The 23,676-nt window shown below is 45.5% G+C and overlaps 1 protein-coding gene across 2 annotated transcripts; it reads left to right on the top strand.

Annotated features, from left to right (window-relative positions):
* The first annotated feature begins 567 nt into the window (after positions 1-567).
* Positions 568-23,676, top strand: mphosph9 (M-phase phosphoprotein 9). 2 transcript variants are annotated; one of them, XM_011481437.4, is made up of 24 exons: positions 568-765; positions 2,705-2,970; positions 3,090-3,237; positions 4,124-4,213; positions 4,285-4,760; positions 4,851-5,007; positions 5,087-5,159; positions 5,528-5,631; positions 5,705-5,818; positions 7,251-7,609; positions 7,680-7,829; positions 7,901-7,988; positions 9,336-9,551; positions 10,153-10,200; positions 10,283-10,347; positions 11,115-11,207; positions 11,295-11,489; positions 11,557-11,711; positions 12,911-13,132; positions 13,225-13,345; positions 18,423-18,511; positions 19,036-19,235; positions 19,343-19,411; positions 22,928-23,676. In XM_011481437.4, the coding sequence occupies exons 2-24, from the start codon at positions 2,741-2,743 to the stop codon at positions 23,027-23,029; spliced, it is 3,564 nt and encodes a 1,187-aa protein (XP_011479739.1). In that variant the 5' UTR covers positions 568-765; positions 2,705-2,740; the 3' UTR covers positions 23,030-23,676. The 2 variants fall into 2 exon arrangements, with proteins under 2 accessions (XP_011479739.1, XP_011479740.1); XM_011481438.4 differs by having other exon boundaries at positions 647-780.

The following is a 23,676-nucleotide window of genomic DNA, read 5'->3' as shown; positions in this document are numbered from 1 at the left end:
ACGACATAATTATTGTGTTCGCACGAGTTAATCATTTCGAGGGAACGGAATAGTATTTTGAGGGAACGCAAAAGTATCTTGTGGGAACGGAATAGTATTTCGTGCGAACGAGATAATAATCTGTGGGAACAAGATATATTTTAATATCTTAATGTCAGGACACGGGCTCCGTAGCTCTGCCTGTTGTGTTGATGTAATCTGTTACAGTAACTCAATGTGAATAAGAGTGAATGAGAATAATTTTTTTTCAAGTAACTAATAATAAAGATAAATTAATGAAGTCCCATTCAGATGTATGAGTTTCTTTGATGCAAAGTGATTTGAACAATGACTAAATGAACTTTCTTTGGTTTTATATTATAAAGTCAATAAAAACATTTTTTCTCATTATTCCTTGAATACTAATATTTTGCTGCCATTGAAGTTCCATAAATGAAAACTATAACAGTAAAAAAAAATTGTAAAGTAATAACTAAATAAAGACACGTAAAGAAGAAGCTCCTTTACAGACATGCGCTGTTCACCGTTAGCTCTGGTCCCAACAGATGTACACGCCCCCTTTTGTTCAGACAACCAATAGGAGCAAAGAGTGAAAGTCTGGCCCAATCACCGCCCTGCATTTCAGACACCGCTTTGACCAATCGCTGTGCGTGTTGTGAGCGTTACAGCACCCAGCAAACACTGCAGTGCAGCGGCCAACCAGCAACCAGCTAGCCAGCCCGACAACCCGCACGGAAATATGGATGAAGTAACCCGGGTGAACGGGTAGGTTAGACCCAGGTGAACCTTTACCGTCCCCGTCACCTTCGTCTCGGTGGTACGGCGGACGAGCACGCGGCTGTGGCTGTGCGCGTTCTCGTACCGCTGCTCCCGCTTCGCCTCCGCTCATTATAACTTAGCCGAACTGTGTTAGCTTAGCTGGCTAACCTGGCTGGTTAGTTGTTTCCCTCCTGCGGATAACGGACGGTAACGGACGCGAAGTTTACGGGGAGTTTCCGCCGCCCGTTAACGGGGGATGTTTTCACCAAAGCGGCGAACGCAGCTCGACGATTTTCCCGCCTTTATAATAAATAATCTGGATTATCGGCGATGTTGACTAAAGATAAATCAACTCAACAGCACCTTTCTGTCACTCAAACATGAAACAGGGAAGTGAAAGTGACGTTTTGACCAAATCTATGAATGTAAATCTCAAACGGCTCACGTTTTCAGTGAATGTTCTGTACATTTATAATCTGACACCCTTGCCTAACGAGAGATCTGTAAAAATCGGACTGAAAATAGTTTAAATTGAGCACACAAAACTAAAATAACCTGATATAATAATTGGATAAAACCTGATTTAAAAAAACAGATTTGATGCGTTTATGTCCAGCTCAGAAATCTGGGCTCCAGGTGCATGAAGCTTAATCTGCAGACATGCTCTGGGAAAACGGTAAAAACCTGAATAAGATGTTTTTTTGTGTGTGAAAACCTTTAAAAATAGAACCAGTATTCGTTTTGGTGAAATAAGTAGCGATGTCTCTTTTTTTCAAAACATTTTTTTTATTTTTAAAACCATCTATAAACACTCTTATTTAGGACAATTGCTCACATAACGGGAAATAATATGAATTAAAAGAACCGTGTATTGTTAAAAAAAAAAGTGTTAGATCGTGAAAGTAGGAACGTTTATGTTAAGATATAATAATTCATCTGTTAATCGATCCAAACAGATTGTTAACTGAATTATGTCAATATTAAATCAGATCCAAATGAAATATCAATTATTGGACTAAACCATTTGGCAGATTTTCCTATACAGCAAAAATGGATCAGTCTATAATTCCAGTCCAATGTTTGGAAAGTCATGTGACCGTACAGTGTGCTAGAATGAGAATTATTTGACATTAATTCTTTACTTGTTTGTTTGGACACATATTTCATTCACACTTGATTTTATGGAGGAAACCTGGACAACGGTTGAGAATTCTGGGATTCACACGGGTTGAAGTTTTGGCTAAAGAGGACGTCCTGGATCTATGTTGGGTCGCATCGGATCGTTGTTAAAACGAGTCTAACACCCCTATTTTATATGCACAAATTCTTAGACTTTCTACCCTATTTTAAGCGCCGTAACAGTCTAACTATCCTTATTGAACAATTTAAATATGAAAATAGTTTAACATTTTTAAGATAAAGGTGTCAAAATGATATAAATATTATAGTAAAGTGTCATTAGACATGTTCCCACAGAGCCTCTACGATGAAAATGTTTTTAATGAGGCATTTTTCTGATGATGGAGGACATGTATAGAGAAAATTAGGATTTGAAATAACATTTCTGAGTAACTCTTTGCTCAAATCGTGAATCAGGAATGTTGTTTGAAAAAAGATGGCAGTAAATACGCTGGGCGGGTCGCCAGCTCCATTCAGAGCCTAAAACAAGTCGTTTCGTTTCACTGCAAAGCTACTAGTTAGTTAGTTTGGTCTTCTATCAAGTGTAAATAGAAATTAGACAATTATAATTGGTAATATTTTGTGTTTTTACATTTCCGATTCAAGCAAGACATTTTAATGAACGCATTTATTTTAAAAAATCACATCAGACAGTTTGGGTTTTAAATAGACCGAAGCCTGAAAACCAGATTTCCGGCTTGCATGTAAACGCATCAGACCTGATGGCGACACCTCCGCCCGCTAACCGGAGCGTTCTGTGTTCCAGCTGTCAGACCGACCCCCTCCTTACGGGCCCGTAAGCATGTCCACGGATGACAGCATCTCTGAGGACGTGTCCAGCTCGGGCGCTCTGAGCCATGGCCGTGTCAGCGCCGACGGCGGGAAGGAGAGCGAGGCGTCTCTGGCGTCCTCCGAGGGGACGTCGGCCTCGGGGCCGGCCGTGCCGGAGGAGCGGCGCAGGACCTCCCAGACCAAAGGAGGCGCTGTGGAGAGCAGAAGCGTGGCCCTCACACCAGCATGCACCAAGATCAGGTATGAGGCCGATCCGATGACCTGCTGCATCAAAGGTCAATAGAGGCGAACAACTGGGAGGTTATTTGATTCAAAGCGGTTGGATTTGTGGGACAAACGTCTGGTCTTGTCGTCTGCAGGCGTCTTTGTCTGAGCACAGATGAAGCCTTTGAGCAAACCAAGAGCCTCCCGTTCATCAACCCCAGCTCTCTGGAGACCCTCAGGGCTCTGGTGCAGGAGATCCAGAGCAGCGGGGAGACGGACCCCGAGGTCTGGAAGGATTGTGAGGTGAGACCACCCGAGCGCCCGCCGCCACGCCGCGCCTCCTGTTTCCGGCCTCGCATCCCAGTTGGTGCAGAGCACAGCTGACAGCTCTGTGCTCGCTCTCACGTGCACATGTGCCGAGCACAGCAAACACCAAAACAAGGAGCTGATCTGTGCAGACTAACGATGTGATGCGTGTGGAGCAGACAGCTCTGACACAGAGGTGCATGATGGGAAAGTGACGGCAGCCTCCTCTGACTGTTAAATACCTTTTGGGACAGGAAATGCCGTGCCTCTTTCCCGTCGGCGGCGCTGTAACATCAGCTGCTTCCCGCCACATCCCGTCTCTTTTTTCGGTGACTCTGCGATTTTCTTTGATTGGGGGGCGGGGCTTCATCATCACCAGGACGGTGACGGCTGTTAGCGGCGAGCAGTTTTTGGTGTCTGAAAGAGAAATCGACGTTGAACTGTTAAAAAAAAAGCCCAAAAGATTCTGACATTTGAGCTCTAAAAGCAGCTCAGTGACGGAGCGTCTTCTGAGGTTGTGGGTTCAAATCCAGAGCCCGGCTCCCTCTCGGGGGGGGGGGTGAGGTGGAAGAACACCTGTCACAGGTGTGTGACGGTTCATGTAAGCTGATGGTCTCCATGGTAACTATGGTTGTCAGGGCTTGTTTGTACAGATTCGGATCAAATAAAACTTTTATTTATAAAGCCATTTCCTTACACATGTCGTGGCTTTACACACTAAAAACATTTTTCACACGCTGCACGTGTGTTCCGAACTGCTGTCACTGATCCGTACGGGTCGCGGCTGAGCCCCGGCGCCTTGTTCCCCTAGAATAAAGCAGTTCTTAACAGGTATTCACAGCATTTGGACCGCTTGACCCGTCCGTTTGTGTTTCTGCTCCAGAGCCGCTGGTTGCATCTGTTCCAGCTGGTTGAAAAGCAATACCAAGAGCAGATCCTGGCCCAGCAGGAGCAGTACCAGTGCCAAATTCAGGTCTGGGTCTCCTCGCACGCCTCCTGGTTCAGCGCCGTCCTGCACACTCACTCGTGTGTCCTGATTTTCAGCTGATTCAGGATGAAATCAAGGCTCTGCTGCAGCTCCAGAACCGGCAGACCGGCATCCTGGCACACGCCGACTTCTCTGCGCCCCCCCCTGCCAAAAGCCCCGCAGACACAAAGGACGCCTACGTGTTCCCCCTCGTGCACAGCGACCCCGTAGGCCCCGCTCAAAGCCACAGGCTGGCGGCCCCAGTCCAAAGCCCCTTCAGCTCTCCTTCACCGCCACTGCCCAAGGCAGAGAGCAACAACCAGGGGGAGGAGCCGACCACCACCGTGCTCAGCAGCGGCTACGGCACCCTGACCGCCTGGGAAGCCAGCCTGGGGTCTCCAAAAGGAGGGCTGGAGGGGACAGAGTACCTCCGGTGGAGTTCGGACATTCAGGAACGCTCAGAGACGCCGGCGACCACATTCCAGCTGCAGTTCTCCGGTGGAAAGGCCGATGGCGTGAATGATCCTGCAGAGAACCAGCAGAAAACAACCGAGTACGTCCGTTCTCCTGTGGCAGACCTGCTGGACTCTGTCAGACCGCAGATCTGGATTGATGGGAGTCTTCCTGCTCTGTTCTTCTGCAGAGACGGTCAGCAGTTCACCTCCTGGGCTCAGAGACAGAAACTCCGGCCCAGGAAGAGCAAGTCAGAACAAGCCTCACCCGAAACCCCAGAGGACCCCGGTCCGGCCCACAGCGTCAGCAAACCCAGCACCCAGACCTGTCAGGAGGTCCGGGACCAGGTACAGGAACCGGTTCTGGTTGTTTGGATGACGGTTTTCTGCTGTGAAAGTCCTGATTCCAATCTCTCTCTGGTTTCAGCTTCCAGCCGTCAGGCCGCCGTCCAGCTCCCTCCCCCTGATGAGGAGCGACAGCCTGATGTCAGAGACCTCAGGTAAAACCCCCCCAGAGGAAGCACAGTGACCTGCAGTGTTTGGATCAAGCAGGTGTGGGGGGGGAGGGAGGTGTGAGGGGGTAACAAAGAGGTGTGAGGGGGTAAGAAGGAGGTGTGAGGGGGTAAGAAGGAGGTGTGAGGGGGTAACAGTAGTACATTAGTACATATGGAATACTAGTATTTACAAAATACTAATTTATGTGCACAAAATGCTAATTTAAGGCAGCAGTTTATGATTTTTTTAATGTCCAGGGCTTCATATTTTATTTTCAGACTCATATAGTTGAGTTTAAAGATAAAACAGGACGACGCTTTCTGTCTTTGTGCTTTGCAGATCTCTTGATCTGAAAGCTTTTTGTGACTTTTAGGTTTCACTTACTGGCGCCTGAACGAGTGTGAGCTCTACCGCCCCCTACCGGACAGCTTTGACAGCGGCGCTTACGTCCTCCTGCAGGAGGCGTCCAAGAGCCTGGTGAGTAAAACGCCATCAGGGTGGCTGTGATGCCGAATCCCAGAACGGGCGCCAACCCTTCTTTGTCCCACAGAACCCCCCCCAGGAGCCCCGGCTCTCCCTCAGAGAGATTTACCACAACAAACGCCGAGACTGGAGACGGTCCGACGGGGAAGGCTCCGGCACGTCTCGCTCCCTGTCGCCACAGGTGTGTCACATGACCCAAGATGATGTCATGGTTCTGCTCTCAGAGCTAAACGTCAAGTGTCAACAATTCCCTCACTAATGCCTAAAAGAGTAAGACTCTGTTCACGACGTTTGTCTTTAAATGTGATGCTAGCCATTCGCTAAAGAAAAATCTAATAAATATGAACATTTAATGAAGACTATTTAAGTATCCACTGATGATGAAGGCATAGATGATTAATAAAAAAACAAAGAATTGAAATACATTTTTCACTGACTAACGGTTCAGATGTAATGCGTTGTGGTCTATATTTGCTGATCTACTGAGCATCGATCCACACTTCTCTAACTTCTAGTCAAGCTTTATAAAAAATAAACCCATTTTAAGGCACAGGGAAACATTTCTCTGCTGGTCTTGAAGTTGAGTCATCTGGAAATAAATCTTCTGTTGGGGAAACGTTGCACCGATCATCCAAACGGCTTCATCAGCCTGAAATAAAAAAAAAATTCCCCTGTTCAGGATTTCCCCCGAAAAATTATCCAGAAAAAGATCAGTGAAGGTTCTCCTTTATTCAGGTAAAGCCTCAGGCCAAACTGTCTGCGGGTCAAAAATGGACAAATCATAATGTTACCAATCACAAAACTCAGATTGTGTCGTGGTTTAGAGGCCATTGGATCATTTTCAGATCAGTTAAAAGAAAAAGGAAAAATAACAAGATAATGTGTAACAGGGCTGCACGATGTGAGGAAAACTCGCAGTATGCGATTTTAGTGATCAATATTGTGATGACGATATAACTTGCGATAAATGAACAAATAGAAAAACAACCAAAAACTTAATTTCCATGTCACTGCAACCAACATCTAACCAACAAGCTCCACCTGGTTAGTCAACAACGTGAAGGGCTCCATCTGATTGGTCAAATGCATAAATGGATTTATTTGATTGGTTAAATACTTCAAGCTCCCATAAGATGGTTGTAGCACATTTAAAGTAACCATTTATTGCAATTTTTGCCGACTTTCGCAATATGCATATTGCACAGCTTGTCACCGCGATAACGATAAATCTGCGATTTATTGTATTTTTTAAAATACTTCAAATCATAAATACATACACAAATATCACTTCAAAACATGTACTTATATCTTTGAACTCAAGGTACTTGTAGAGAAAACCCAAGTGCATTATGGTTCACTGCATGTCTATGTATTTGAAAACTGTAAATACATTTGTTTATGGAATGCACAGCTGTGGTAGAGATGGGAATTCCGTCCCTTTGACCCCCGCTGCTGTAAAACAGTCGGAGCGGCGTGTTTCTCCTCGCTACAGAAGTACCAAATAAATCTGATCTTTAGCGGTGCAGCGATGGCGACGCGGTTCTGTCCGTTTGTCATCGTCCTCATAGCTGTTGTGGCTGATGGAACGCTGAGGTTCTGACTCGGTGCTGCAGGTTCCAACAGGAAACCCGCGGCAGTCCGACCACACCTCCGGCTTCACCTCGCCCTCCTTCTTCAGCAGCCCGTCCTTCGCTGCTCAGCCTCACCTGTACCCCAGAGTCGAGACCCCTGTGACCCCTGACAGCATGGCGGAGTATAACCCCGACCCCCCCGACTGCGCCTCCGAGGCCTCCCGACCCTCCCCCACAGACAGCCAGCAGCACACAGCCAGCCCCCCTGTAGGCGCTGAAGAGGATGGACGCCGCACCGGCGCCCTGAAGCCCGGTCCGACCCGAAGTTCTGCTCTGAGGCCGGCGGCGAGTCGGCACATGGAGCCGCCTTCACCTGGGGAGGATCCCATCGTCCTCTCTCTGTGAGTCTGACCAACGTCTGACCGCTTTCTGAGCCGCCGCTTCGTCTTCACGGCTGTCCTCTGTCCTCAGACTCCGGCAGAACCTGAGAGAAAAACACTCGCGACACGTGGCGGACCTGAAGGCGTACTACGAGTCGGAGATCCAAAGCCTGCGAGAGAAGCTTCAACTCCGAGACCTGCCCCAGGATCTGGAGAAGAGCAACCAGGCGCTGACGGATAGGTCCGTATGAGCGCGCAGATGGACGGCAGGCTGCAGGCCTCACCGGCGTAACGCCGTCTGTTTACCTGCAGGTGCAAACACCTGGAGGAGGCTCTGGTCAACGCCACGCGGCACATTCAAGACTTGGAGGAGACCAACCTATCGCTGGAGAAGAAACTGGTATTCTGGAGTTTCTCCAGTCTTTAATTACACGCTAACGACAAATTACTAACACTTAATTAGCCAATGATGAAAAACCAAATCAGTCCAGGTGAATACTCGAATCTGATTGGCTGCAGACTGTGGATTAAAAAGAGATGATCCACAGTGATAATGGGCATCGTAAGGCCGGCTCACACATTTGGAAAAAGTGAGAAAAGTTGTGGTCTTTAGGTAAAATATTCACAGATTAATCTCAAATGAACTACGTTAAAACCACAAAAGTACAAAAGAACCACACAAAGAACACGTAAATCAGCGTAGAACACGAACCATGCGTGAATTCATGAGTGATTCATTCATCAATTACGTAATCTGTTCGTGACGTGCGCCGTATACGCCATCTAAAAGTTATACATCATGCGTGAAAAGTCTGTTAGACACTAATTTGTTTATGCAACTTGCAAAAATCACCCAAAGTTGCGTAAAAAAAACTGCACGATTCTCAACCGACCAAATTCACGTAAAGACCCGTCGGCCGAAACCAGAGCACCAGACGAATGACGGGCGCAACAATCGCTTATGAATGACGTAAATCACGCATGGATCACGAAAGAGCGACGTCTCATATGTGGAAAATGAGCAACATGTATGTAGTGGCTGTTTGACTCGTCAGAGAATAAGACTCGAGGAGGAATTGAACTATTTAGGCTTTGTTTCCGTGAAATAAACTCTCACTTCATCATCTGGACAAAAACAAGAGGTTGGAGGTGAACTGGAATGACGATCAGCATTTCGCTTTCCTTTCGCCGTCGCCGCCGTTCAAACGTTACCACGATGGAGCTTGGTCTGCTTTTTGTGAAAAAGGGATTGAATACACATTTGTTCTGTAAATGACCATGGTATGCGCGGAATAACGTCTGACGGGAAGGTCGTTCCCTTGAAGTGCGCTAGTGTCCGCTAACGGACACCTGGCTGGTCGTCCTCCCGTACGGAGGGCGTCTCACCTGTGCATCGTAAGGCAAACGTGAGCTCGAACCTGAGGAAAGTTGGCGTTCAACGTAAAGCCAGGCGGCAGGCAGGCATCAGTGCAGCAAAGTCCAACTCTGCTGGGATATTTTTAACGACAACATTGTTAGTGATGTTCGTAAAGCAGCAGAGATGGGAGGGTTTCTCCACTATTTGTTACACAAATCCTAAAACTACCAGAAGTTTATTTTTATTTAATTCACCGTCTGCTTTAAACTTTACCTAAGTAATATTTTGTGGAAGTGATATTACTCTTGCTTGAGTGCTATGTTCAGATTCAGACGTCTTCTCGTCTGTGGAAGTTGAACCGGCGTCTTCATCTGTGTTGTCTGCCGTTAGGCAGACTGGGCGGAGCGATACGCCGTCGCCGCCGCCACCGTGAAGTCGCTGCAGCAGCGCCTAGAAGAAGGCAAGCGCTCGGGCAGAGAGAAAGACGCCCTGACGAGCCGCCTGAAGACGCGTGTGCAGCAGCTGGAGGAGGCGGCGCAGGCGGCGCGCCGGGACGCCGACGAGAAGCAGGCGAGGAGGGAGAGGGAGTACAAGATGCTGCAGGACGTGAGTCTGTGGGGGACGAACCTGCTCGTCTCTGTGTTCTGAAGTCTGATAGGCTGTCACTAACTATTAGCTTAGAATAGAACAGAACAGAATAGAGCTTTATTTAAGGTCCGTGCAACACCCCTACTTTAAACAACCCTTGGTAAAAATAACGACTATAAATTATACATAGAAATACATTAAAAAGTGCATTTTCCAGGAACTAAAAACAGGAAATTCAAACATATTTGCTGCTGAATAAAAGTGCATTTGTCTTTTAAAGAAGAGGTGACCTCAACAAAGGAAAAAAGCGGTGTTAGCATGTCGCCCACATTTCCGCTCTCACGAACACAGGCTGGACTCTCGACAGTTTTTCAGCAGACTCCTGGCCAGCATAAAGGTGTTGCAGTAAATTCAGCTTCTTGTTGAGCTTTATTTAGCAAGCCATTCTTTACATAGAGAGACAATTTAATGTTTTTTTTAAACCGTAGAAACTGGAATCTCCACAGCCATAACAAAAATAAAGTGCATCCACTGCTGTCTGGTATAAGAATTCTCAAGAATGAGGAAGCTCTGTCGGTTAGCTCTGATCTTGTGACGTTTTTTTTTTTTTTTTCCTCAGCTGCTCTCAGAATACGACTGTTTAACCAAGGAGCACGAGTCTGTGAAGGTAACCGAAGGCGTTCAACGTTTGGCTGCAGGATTGGAGGAGAACAACCCGTCATGCAGTTTGATTATCTGTGTTTCTGCAGAATAACTTGGTGTCTGCAGAGAGGAAGCTGGTGGATTCCAGCGACCACATCTCTGAGCTGAAGAGGTGAGAGGATCCTGATGGATCCGTTTAAAGGTTGTGGCGGCCTCTCCCCACTTTCGGTCTTTAAGTTTAAAATCCTAAAATAATATTCATCTTTTCCTCATTTGATGTCTAATACTGTTCTTATTGGTAGGAAATCCAGTTTATAATTTTGTGTTTCTTCTGGTGATACAAGAAGAAGAAAATTGACTTATTTAAGTCACAAGCTCAAAAAATGTATTGATAAGTTAATATCCACATTATAAATTAGTCCTATTTTCCATTAAATTCGTTTTTTTTTTTTAGGAAACTAAACCAAACCAAAACTAACGACACAAAAACATTTTTTTCCTCGTCTGTAGATTAAAAAAAACAAACTGTGGCACAAATCTATTCTAAAGAGGATTTGTTTTTCTTCATTTCTCTATCTTTGGAAGAACGTGTCTATTTAATTTGAACAAATCCATATTATTTATGTCATTATGAAAAGTGCTTTTTGCATAAAATACTTCAGTTTGACATGTTTGTGTTAAACGCTGCATCCATCAGAAACACAGAAACCGTGACATGACCTGAATGTGTCTTCATGCGGTTTAGTTTCATCTTTCCAGATGATTCCGTTTGGAGGAAACTTTTCTTTTGTTTTGGATTCAGACGTCCGGCGTTTTGCTGAAACAAATATACGTTTTTTTAATGTTTCTGATCGGTTTTCCGTGCAGACAGATGTCAACCTTCTCAGCTCCTCAGAGAGGCTCCTGGAAAGGAGAAGTGAACGTTTGTTTCATCCTCAGAGTCGTCTCCAAGCTGGAGGCTCAGGTGAAGCAGCTGGAGCACGAGAACCAGGCCCGGGTCCGCCACGCTCACGCACAGCCATCGGGGGCGGGGTGAGACCCTCAAACCTTTTATTAGAAACCAGAAACATCTGGGTTTCCCCCGCTGAAACCATGAAGCTTGGTTCTGACTCTCTGCAGCCTTTTCCACCACCCGGACCTGCTGCTGTCGCCCAGTAAAAGCACGGCGGGGTGGGACGTCCCTCGCAGGAAGTCCGACCAGCTGAACGGCGCTCGGAAACCACAGCTTCCCCAGAACAAGCAGCCGGGTCTGCAGAGGAGGTCGGCCTCCTCGGGGAGTTCCACAGACGCCTCCTCGGCTGACGGGAGCTGGAGGTGGGTTGGAGGTTTACATTTGGTCAGAGTGAAGGAGGAGAAGGTTCACGGAGCTCCTCGCCTGCAGGGGCGCGTCTCCGCCTGAGTGCGAGCAGAGTCTTCCTCGGAGCGCAGCGCCGGAGTGGAGCGGAGCTCGCAGAGATGGGTCCAGCCCGCTGACGCCCATGATGAAGGCCCTGATAGAGCTGGAGGAGACCAAAGCCACCCAGAGCCGGGCGCCCTGTAAGGCATTCCCTTCATCCTGAATCTTTATTCAGTCCTTTTTCATAAAGAAGGGGCGGAGTCCTGTTCATGCATGTACCGTATTTTCACGACCATAAGGCACACTTAAGTCTATGGTGCGGTGCGCCTGATGTGTGGGAGAGGGACGTGGGAGAGGGCCCCCCCCGAATAGCACAAAAGTGCAGGTATGTGCATTATGCAGAACACCATCGTTTTGGCGAAAATGCAAAGAGCCACGCCTAAACTGCAAGCTATCAGCTACGCGGAGGAACATGGGAATGGAGCAGCTTCCAGAGAATTCAAGATGAATGAATCCACGGTTCACAAGTGGAGGAAGCTGGAAAACAAACTTCAACAAGTCGAGAAGACGCAGCAGAGTTTTCCGCGGAAACGAGGCGAGTTGGAAGACTGGCTGAAGCGATGGATTATTGATCAGGGAACAGCGTCTCTACAGTCACCATGCCACAGAGGCATGGTTCAGAGGAAGCTTTTGCTTTGGTTTCATGAAACGCCGTCATCTTTCCATCCGGGCGAGGACTACAGTGGCGCAGCGACTTCCATCGGATTGCAACGAATAGCTGTCCATCTTCCACTCCTTTTACTGGGAGGCGGTGCTGGGCGAGTTACGCCACAATTTGTGAATGGATTGTAGATGCTTGGGCCAACATGTCTCCTTTCTTGAAAGCCGGCATCCTTCGTGAGGAGTTGCACGGCAACGAGACGGACTCTGACGATGACGGAAGGGAAGCTGGCGTGTTTGATAGAAAATAAGCCCGGCTGTTCATTTCAGATACAGAAGATGAGAACTTTGATGGATTTTTGGATGCTGATTGATGACTGAAAACATTCATCACAACCAACTCAGATTTGCTCCCGCTGCCTTTTTTAAACGCACACTAGCATGCATGTTTTACTGGCATGTGTTAGCGTGCCCGCACCCTAAAACCCGGTGTGCCGTTTGTATGTGTTAAATGCAGAAAAATCACTCATAACTGACACTGCGCCCCATAACCCAGTGCGCCCTATGGTCGTGAAAATACGGTATCTGATTTCTTCCTGGGATAAAGGGATAAACCTTCCAGCATCATTCCAGGAATTCAGGCTGGATTAAAGATGGAAGATCCTTGTCAGAAGCATTAATGGTTCCTGCTTGGAGGATATCCTCTGGCTGAGCGTGACTCGGACTCGTGTCCCCGCAGGGGTCGGCCGTCACAGGACCACGGTCGGGTTCGTGGAGCGGAAGCACAAAGAGCTGCTCCCGGAGCGAGCCGAGCTGCTCCAGGAAATCCTGCCTCCGGCCGAGCGGGGAGGACCCAGAGGCGCCGCTCTGCTGAGAGCGCGGGGGCGTCTTTCTCCAGACAGCCACAGATCCTCCTCATTGCCCCCTCCAGCACAGAGAAACGGGGCCCCCTCCACACCCAGTAAGGAAGTCATTCCCTCCCCCTTTATTTAAGCGTGACCCAACGGACGAGAACACGTTCTCTGACAGTAATCCGTCTTTCCTTCTTAACAGCAAAGAGGGAGACGTTACTGAAGCCTCTGTCTGCAAAGTCCAGCCCTAAACGCTGCCCCTCCGAGAACTATTCCACTGCGTTCGGTCACCCGATGCCAAGAGAGGAGCACCTGCAGCAAAGGTGAGACGCAGGAGAGCTCCGAACGTAACCCCCGTCACTGATGTGGGACATTAGTGGATGAAGAACCACTGTGCCACAGCTCACTGGTATCAGCTCTGTGTTCACCCAAACGGGAGCAGGTTTAACACGGAGTGGTCAGCACTGTGAAGGATCATAAAAGACTTTTTTTTTATTTGTGTTTATTGGATTCAAGATGCAGATGGGTCAATATCACCATAAGGTACCTTTGAGACTTCCCAATATCCCACCTATAAATATGGGATTTTCCATTTAACTTCACATTTATTGTGTTAGGTGGATGCTGTGCTGTTAGAAATGCACGTTGGTCAAGCTCCCACACTTTTTATAAATGAACTGACAATGTACCCACAAACAGCAAAACATGGACAATTTCAGAGTAGATTAAATACATTGGAATTAGATCATGGATGTATATTTTCAGAAAGCCTCTTAGTCCCTTTGTCCAAACTGTGTATTAGCTAATAAGAAAAGTATTTAGATAGTAATGAAATTAGGGCAAACAATTTTGTTACTGTACAAACTCATTAAAATCAAATCTAAGAACAAAGATATCTGGTGAAAATTTCAACCAAAACCACTCGGCCCCTATGTAATAATAAAGGAATCACACAGATAGATTTGCTAACTTGTGAAAATAAATTGTTTATTTTCTTTGAATAGGAAAATAACAGGGTGGACACATTTTAAAAGGTTGTTAAATTACCTCATTTTACAATTAATGAAAGAAAATTACCACCAGAAGTCCCTTTGCCATGTAGGGGCAAATGATCAGGTGAACAGACCGGTTTTGATCCAGTCTTCCTTTACGTAGCAAAACACCAAAGATTAGCCATTAATGTGGCGTTATTGAGATAACCATCAATGTGCACAGTGAAAGTCAAACATTCCACTGTAAAATGAGAAGAAAAATGCTGTTTTAAGGGGAGAATGATTGGTTTGAAAAAAAAAAACAACTAGAACAATATCACTGAGACACATCTCCAAGCAGTCTTTTATGGCAGCTATTGCAGGTCTTGGATTTAAAATCCGTCTCTGGGACATAGAGCAGCTCAACACATGTCTCCTTCAGCTTTTCACACAAGCTCTGGGCATCTGGAATGTTTCCTCCATGCGCTACAATCCGGTCTGCTGACCTCTTGAGGGTTCCATCCACACCATCTGCTGCACCCTCGCCATGACTAGCCTCAAAGAAATTCCATGTTTTTTGTCTGAACCCATACTTGTAGGGTTCTGTTGAGAGGTAGAAGAAATTTCCTTTTTGTGGATGCTGTGTTGCAGGCCTATCGCTGAAAAAATGAAGTACGCTCACTAGTGGGTGACGTTCTCTTAGTATCTTCAGGACTGAATCAAGGTGGGCCCAGATGGCGACAGGGTCATGTCTTCTGGAGGTGGATATGAAGCAGAAGACGTGTGGTGCTTGTTCACCAGGGATGCAGAGCACTCCAGTGTGCAGACAGGCCTCCAAAATGCACAGATTGTATTTCTCCACTGTACTTGCATGAGTCATTGCATGAGAGTAGTGGAAGCCAGGCTTAGGAAGAAGGTGGAGATTTGTGAGCAGCAGTATGGTTTCATGCCCCGTAAGAGCACCACTGATGCCATTTTTGCTTTGAGAATGTTGATGGAAAAGTACAGAGAAGGTCAGAAGGAGCTGCATTGTGTGTTCGTAGATTTAGAGAAGGCGTATGACAGGGTGCCGAGGGAGGAGCTGTGGTACTGTATGAGGTCGTCTGGAGTGGCAGAAAAGTATGTCAGAGTAGTTCAGGACATGTATGAGAGAAGTATGACGGTGGTGAGATGTGCTGTAGGTCAGACAGAGGAGTTCAAGGTGGAGGTGGGACTACACCAAGGATCAGCTTTGAGTCCTTTTTTGTTTGCTATGCTGATGGACAGGCTGACAGACGAGGTAAGACAGGAATCTCCCTGGACAATGATGTTTGCGGATGACATTGTAATTTGCAGTGAGAGTAGAGAGCAGGTGGAGGAACAGCTAGAGAGGTGGAGGTTTGCTCTGGAAAGAAGAGGCATGAAGGTCAGTCGCAGTAAGACAGAATACATGTGTCTGAACGAGAGGGATCAAGGTAGAAGCGTTAGGTTACAGGGGGCTGAGGTGAAGAAGGTGCAGGAGTTTAAGTACTTGGGGTCAACAGTTCAGTGTGATGGGGAGTGTGGAAAAGAGGTGAAGAGGCGAGTGCAGGCAGGTTGGAGCGGTTGGAGGAAAGTGTCAGGAGTGTTGTGTGACAGAAAAGTGCCAGCAAGACTCAAAGGAAAGGTGTACAAGACAGTGGTGAGACCAGCTCTGCTCTATGGGTTAGAGACGGTAGCAGTGAGACAGAGACAAGAGGCTGAGATGGAGGTAGCGGAGATGAAGATGTTGAGGTTCTCCTTAGGAGTGACCAGGTTAGACAGGATAAGGAACGAGTACATCAGAGGGACGGCTCATGTTGCCTGTGTTAGCGACAAAGTCAGAGAAGCCAGACTGAGATGGTTTGGACATGTTCAGAGGAGGGATAGTGGATATATTGGTAGAAGGATGTTGGAGATGGAGCTGCCTGGCAGGAGGGCAAGAGGACGGCCAAAGAGGAGATATATGGATGTCTTAACAGAGGACATGAAGTTGGCTAACGTTAGGGTAGAAGATGTCCATGATAGAGTGAGGTGGAAAAGGATGATTCGCTGTGGCGACCCCTGATGGGAAAAGCCGAAAGAGAAAGACTTGCATGAGTCATTTTCTCTAAAATCTATATGCAAGAGGGAGTCATTGTGCTTCAAGCTGCTCCTGAGCTTCCTGTGGGCATCACACTGCCACTAATGTTGAAAACACGGTGCCTAACATGGAGTAGCCTCTCCTGGAAATCTTTGGTGAACTCCTACTCTCCCCTTTTCACTGTGATACTACCCAAAAGGGTCTGATGTGGCAAAAGGAGGCGTCTGAAATGTGGCCAATGTGCTCAGAGATAAATCTCATTTGCAATTTCTTCAATGTATCGGGAAGCAACCTTTATTAATCCCACAAGGGAAAATTTAAGTTATAAAATGTCAGTAGGAGCTGTTGTAATGTGTAACATTATTGGTTGTTGCCATAAGCTATCAGAATGTCCTTCCTGTCAAAGAAGGCTTAATGACAGGTTGGACATTTTTGGTTAATGTTAGCATTTATTGAGCACATTGTGGATCTTCACTTAGCAACATGATTCAGTTAGCAGGTAGACTGTGTATTGTTTAACTTATATATTTCAAATTTAGGAAAGGCTTTTATATTAAATTATATATGACAGGGTGGACATGTTAAGCTTGACAACATCTGACTACACACCTAATATGAATAAAATTACTAAACAAAAGTGTAAATATTTACTCTGCAACTAGCCACTGTTTCAGTCTCCAGTGAAGGAACACAAAATGCTGGTTGTGGGGTCACTTAAAACATTTGCAGGTTTTTTAAAGAGACAGTTATCCCAAAATGAGGGTGGACAGAAATGTCAGGGACCTGCGCAAAATGTTCAATAGCATTATGGAAATGACATTTGCGTGATCAAAATTACTTATGTGCTGTGACGCGAAATGTGTACCAATTTCTTTTTTAAATTTAGCATAATTTAAGCATTTATTACACACTCTGAAGTTAGCAGAACAGCGTGTGGGACATACCAAAATCACAAACATCCAAAGAAAAAAACTGCATAATCTAAAGAAATCACAATTTAAGAACCAGATTATTTGACTGATTTGTGTGCAAGTTTTGGGTCACTTATGGTAAGAAGTCAGAGTTAAGTTATTCTGCTCCATTTAGTTTATGAATGAGTAATACTCATGGGGACACCAAAGGCACTTTATAGTGATAAAGTCTCTCAGTTCAATGCTGCGTGATACGAGGAAAAGTCGCGATTTGTGATCAATATTGTGATGATGATGTAACTTGCAATACATGAACAAATAGCAAAACAACCAAAAACATCACTTCACTGCAACAGTTTAAACATTCTACTCCAAATGAGGAGGTGAGCATCTTTGATTTGCTAAAAACTACAAGCTGCCATATGGTTGTTTTTAGCACATTTAAGGTAACCATTTATCACAATCTCCGCCGTCTTTTGCGATATGCGTGTTGCTAAAGGTCGTGTTTAGCGGCGCAGCGTCTCGTGGGTTCCGGTGTCAGACCGCGTAAAAACTACAAAGAATAAATAAATGAAGCTTAAAGACGCAGGTCTGTCTGGCCATTTTTCCCTACATCTCCCATGATGCATTGGGTTTACGTGACAACTGCTGTGAAGCACAACAAACGCAAACGTGGGACAGTCTGCTCTAAGTTCCTCTTGATGAAATCAGAGGTAAATTCTCCGTCATGGTTTGTGTCGTAGCACTAACGTTCATTTTGTATGATTAAACCCTTTAAAGTGACATTTTTTCATTTAGACAAAACAAAATACATTTCATAGTGTTTATTTAAAATATAAACATAAACATGTTGGTCTTTTCTTCATAAAGGTATCAAGCTTGCTGTGATTATATAGTTGTTCAAAAATAGTAGTTACTTTTCCACAAACATAAAAAAATACAGATTAAAAATAATCACCATTTAGAAAGAATATATAATTGTTTTTTTTAAAGTTAGATCAAATTTGATTTTAAAAAAACTGGAGGGAAAAAAAGAGTTTCAACTGATTTAGTAGAAAATGATATTTGAAAACTATTACTACAACTTTTAGGAAAAACAGCTGAAACTCAACTATTTGAAAAATGCTGGAGAGACTGAACATCAATACTGATGACAGTTTGAGAAACTCTGGATTATCTGAGCGTGGCTTCAGATCATATCTCTGGATTTCAGACACATTTAAATCATTTACATGATTGAAATAACCCCACGGTTTCTTTTTCTGACTTTCAGATGTAAAATCCTGTGATTTCCTCAGAAATTGTTGTTCTTTAATCGCGTTTTACCTTATTGTCTGTAATCTAGGTTAATAATATGTTTACATTCTAGACCTCCAGTTGGTAAATGTTCTTTTATTTACACCCGTCTGTCTGGGGATGTTTTTTCAAATGTCTGCAGGTCGGACGGAGAGACGCACGGAAGGCGCCACTCGTTCCACAGCGGCAGCCCCAGGAAGAGGCTGCAGTTCCCGCTGGCAGACAAAGACGGTAACGCTCGTTTCTCATTCTGAGCCTCCAGAACATGTGTGACTGCTGCAGGGACGAAGGCATCCCGAGATGAGGCCGGGCAAAGCAGAGCAGAGCGTCTGCTTCCTCCTTAAGTGACCTCAGGCTGTCTTCCTGTTTATCAGAGGAACTAGCAGTGGCTGATCTTAACCTTAACTGCACAATAAATTGCAAATCTCGCAATATCAAGCTGTCGAGATGTCCTCCTATGTAGACGAGGGTTAATTCTTATTTAAATGAAGCTGCTGCAGTTTAATTTGTTTTGCTGTTTGTTCATCACTTTGGACCTGCTGAAGGTTCTGCAGATCCGCCTGATGTTCAGAGTTACAGCAGCCTAATGCTGAGGTAACCAATCATTCTGAGACAGGAAGTTCCTGAGTTCAGAAATGACAGAAACTTGTGTTTCGTCTGAGTTCAGGGGGAAAAGTTGGAAGTCCTCCGAGTCTTCAGACCTTTAGCGTGTCCTGGAAGGTTTAAGGAGGTTTCTGTGTCCTCCTGGTCCTCAGAGCCTCAGGAGCCAGCCTTCTGCTCCAGCATGAAGCCCTCAGAAGGTGACTCCCAGCCGGGCTGGGAGCAGCAGCGAGGTTGCGTCGGGCCGGACCCGCAGGACCCCTGCGAGGACTCGGTTCTGCTGAACCCGGGAAGACCCGAGTCTCTGGCTGAGGCGGAGAGGCTCTTTGACGAGCTCACGCAAGAAAAGCTGCAGGTGAGTTGGAGGTCTGTGGCCCCCAAACGCGGTCGACCGTAGAGCGGGCCGCCCCATCAGGGCTGTTTTCTGAACCAGTGGCCCCTCTGTGTGTTTCTGCGGTTCAGATTGAAGCAGCTTTGAGCCGGATCCCCGGAGCCGGAGGAAGAGTCAGCCTGCAGACTCGCTTGGATGAGGTGAGTTGACCTCCAGTCGGTCGCTTTTTATAAAACTCCAATGTCTGCACAAAACCTTTTTTCTCCCCCCTACAGGTGTGTTCACCTGTAGAGGGCAGCGTGCGTGCGTACGTGCGTGTGCTTGTGAAGCAACACATGCAAGACGGTTTTTCAAAATCTCATGTTGTGGCTCAGCATTGGTAACTTTGACATAAGGTCACATGTGACCATCAAGCTCCACGCGTGACTTTGTATCTATTGAACATGTGTGTGTATCTTACTTGAAGTTTGTGTTACACAGCATACAGATGCACACCTTAAACCAGGGGTTGGGAACCTTTTTGGCTGAGAGAGCCATAAACACCAAATATTTTTAAATGTCATTTCGTGAGAGCCATACAATAATGTAGCGTCCCTTTCCCACACTGAGGCCCGGAGACTTAACCTCTTTAAGGTTCTTTATTCTGGTTACTGCAGGCCGTAACCAACGCCGTACAACTTGTTCAGCAACTCCTGAATCTCTCCCACCGAGAGCGTCTCCCAACGTTTTATTCCCCTGCACCAGCCCTCCTATTTCAGGGCTCCAGACTAACTTTTTTCACTAGGAGCACAGTGGCCCCTAACTGAAAATTTTAGGGGCACAACCAGAAAATTTAGGGGCGCATACCGTAAATCAACATTATAACCAAATCTACTAATTTCCACTGTATTACTAATAAATACTTTAATAATAGACGCAGAAATTACAATGTGCTGTTTCAAATTCAGTGTCACATATTATTCTTCACTTTTGAAGATGCAACAACAGGTAAACTGACAAAAGCATTGCTGTCATGACAGTACAAATAAGTAAAGAAAACGGATGGAAATTTATCTTTGTGACACCAAATAGGTGCAGCCAAGATGCACAATAAGCATGTCTTTGAGATCACAAAAATATCGCGAGAAAGGGGTGGGAGCAAGGGGCAAACCTACCCGGACACAGCTGGAAACTGAACTGACTGAAAGCTGCCCTACAGACTACAAAACAATGCATTATGGGACATGTGTCCTGATGGTTTTTGTAGTGGAGTGATTAATTAAAATAATTTAAAATACCAATTCATTAAAAAAGGCTGCATACATTACAAAACATTAAAATAATCATAAAATATATAATAACACAGATCACACTAAGGGGGAGAAGAATATTAAAACTAAATTGAATGTTAAGGACAATTCCAATTTCCTGTTCTCTTTCAGTCTTGCTGCAGATTCGCTTTCATCTCACAGCCCCCCCGCCTGGTCTCCCCAATGATCCACGCGAGCCGCCGGTTCATCTCAAACACGTCTATCGTTGCATTTTCCCCACGTATATTCAGTGTGTCTAAAACTAATGTTGTTTTTGCTCGAGCGTGTTTAATGTTCAAGCCCCGTTAGCTGTCACGCATGTACGCGTGGGACATTTATTCTCCTCAGCTGACCCGACTCCCGCGGGAGCGGTGTGCTGCCGTAACGGCCGTGCATAACCGTTTGATGCGCCGCCGTAACTGTAACCAAAACCTAAACCTTCCTCCGGGTCTGTGAGACCCAGAGAAAAGTTCAGGACGGACTGCATGTCTTTAGAAAATCACGAGCGAATAAATACGTTCTAAAGGAAAGTAAGGAACTCCTTAATGTGGTCCGGGGAGGGGGCTGTCAGGTGTCCTGCTTTCAAACCCTGTCATTGTCACGCCCCCAAGAGTCATATACCCCACTGTGATTGGTTGCTTTGTCAGCTCCGCGCACGACAATGAAAAAGTGTCATTCATTAAAACTGGCGGGCTGCAGTAACATTAAACCTTCATATTAAGGCGGGGACCGCAAAATATCATCTTGGGGGCCGCAAATAGCCCGCGGGCCGCGAGTTTGAGACCCCTGCTGTACACTCTGGCACTGGTACACTAGCCGCAGGTCGGAAGAACGAATCAATAGTTCGCTTACCCATAGTTCAGACGCACATATCAGGTTGTGATATTTGTCTCCGTTTCCTTCCCACAGATGTTTACGCGCGCTCGATTATCTCTAGGCCCCTCCCCCTCCACGCATTTTAGCCACTTACAGTGGCTTTCCCTATTCTTCTCACACGCAGTGGCCGCCTCACAGACAGGTATCACGCGAGAGTGTACGTGCTCGCGTTTCATGAGTATGTGCGCGAGTGTGTGTGTCTGCCTGCGTCCGTGTGGACTCGCGTCTCATTGATTATTTCATTGATCATTGACGTGCCCCTTCCACGTTTAATGTATAAAAAATACGAAGGGTGGGGGAGGCAAATTTACTGGTCGCGCATGTGCGACTGGATGTAAAATTCAGTCGCACACTCTCAAATTTTGGTCGCAAAATGCGACCAATTGCTCGCAGTCTGGAGCCCTGTATTTCCTTATTCGGCCTATAGCTGAACCCCATTGGTCCAAACTCCCCAACGACAGGCTGAGTGACAGAACTGAGAGCCAATCAGCATCTCTGCTTGTTGCGTTCAATGAACACCGGAACTTAGAACGCGACCCAACAGCCACTCAGTCCAACTCAGTCCACTACAGCAGCGGTCCCCAACCTTTACTGCGCCACGGACCGGTTAGAAGTCTAGCAGAATTCTCACAAACCGGCATATTATGTGTCGGACAAACACTGTAGCAACGCTATGATAGAGGCAGAGACACGTGATAAGACGTACTCTACGCAAAACATTGTACATCGCACAGGTGTCATCATCCTCTCCCCTTCCCACACTCATGGTGCTAAAAAGAAGTAAACACAACAGGAAGAAATAACTAAGGCTGAAACAACAGAACTACCAGATGAAAGGACCTGTAGGCAAAAAGAAACACCCGTGCTCAACCCTATTTTGACCAAAGCAGGCAAAGGGGATTGATTTAATTCCCTGTGATGCTAGCTCTGACAGGAACCCCTGCAGCCTGTGGAACTCCCACAGCAGACCAAACGTTTACGTGACCGACACTACAGTACAACAAAGTAATATGACTGTCATGAAAACTGGTATTTTATAAACATAACAATAAACACGAATTATGACATGAGCAACGTCCTCTCTGCCCGCAACACTCCCTGCTCGCTATGATGACGTTTAAACATGCCTTCAAAATAAGAGCCTGAAAAATGCGACTCACCACGGTGCTGAATGGTGCATGGGAATCTCCCGTTGGTATAAATCCGTATTTTAAGTAGGACTCCTGATACTGTCTATTAAATGTAGCTTTCTTTTTTTGGGAGTCGAAGGCTCCTCTTCTGTCTCCTGGCTGGGCCTTTTCCCCTTGGCAAAGAAACTCTCCAAAGACGTTTGTTTGACACATGAGGTGTATATTTGTATAAACCCCTTTTGTATTTCAGGCTAAACTTTGGTTAAATAACATTTGCATACATGTCTTTTTGAACTCATTTCATTTAAAGCGTTCTCTATAAATCCAATTGACTTAAATCTATCATTAAAATGGACTTTTATTTTGAAAGCTGTAATGGTGTGTATGGTTTCTGAACTCCTGATGTCGTTTTTCTGCTCAGGCGGCTTTAGAGAATCGTCTGGAGCGTCTGAACCGCGATCTGGGCTCCATCCGAATGTTCCTGAAGAGATTCCACATCCTCCGCTCTTCTGCCAACATTTAGGAATGTCTGGTTTCCTGGTGACACCGATTGTACGCCATCGTCTTCTGTCTGTACATCAAACCTACACCGACGTCCTTTATACGCAGTACTCTGGGATAGTTTTCTAAAACATTGCGATATTTGGAGTATATTTTTGGTAAAACAGATTTGTACAGTCATTTACTTTTATAGCCAGGAAAATATAGAAATGATAAAGTTTTATCACATTAAGGGGTACGTTCCTTTTTAAAGAGTTTATTATTTAAAATGTGAATTCACTGTAAACATTTGTTCCAAACCACCACTGCCATTTTTCTGTTTTTGACCATTTTATTCAACGTGATTTGAATGAATTCATGTAGTTTTTTTTTTTTTGTTTCAAAGTTTTTTTTATTTGTTTGTAATATTTTGGGCCAAACCTACTGGACTTGAAGGACATATTTGTTTACTTTATTCTCGTTTACGTTCCATTTCTAAGCCTTTTTTCCTTAAGTTTGTAAATTGACTTCAGCATGGACACATTTCAGACCACTTCTCCCTCAGCGACTTTTGTTTCAGTTAAATTTTTTTATTACGCTGTCTCCTCTTCATCTTTTTCTTACAGATTGAACTTTTCACTGGACCTGTAATGTTATTGCACAATAAAGACATTTTTTTAAAAACTAAAA

This window comes from Oryzias latipes, chromosome 12 (assembly GCF_053564925.1).
Source record: "Oryzias latipes strain Hd-rR chromosome 12, Olatipes_Hd-rR_3.1".
NCBI classification, from domain to species: domain Eukaryota; kingdom Metazoa; phylum Chordata; class Actinopteri; order Beloniformes; family Adrianichthyidae; genus Oryzias; species Oryzias latipes.
The sequence above is the reverse complement of the archived record's forward strand: the minus strand, read 5'-3'. Positions and strand labels throughout refer to the sequence as shown.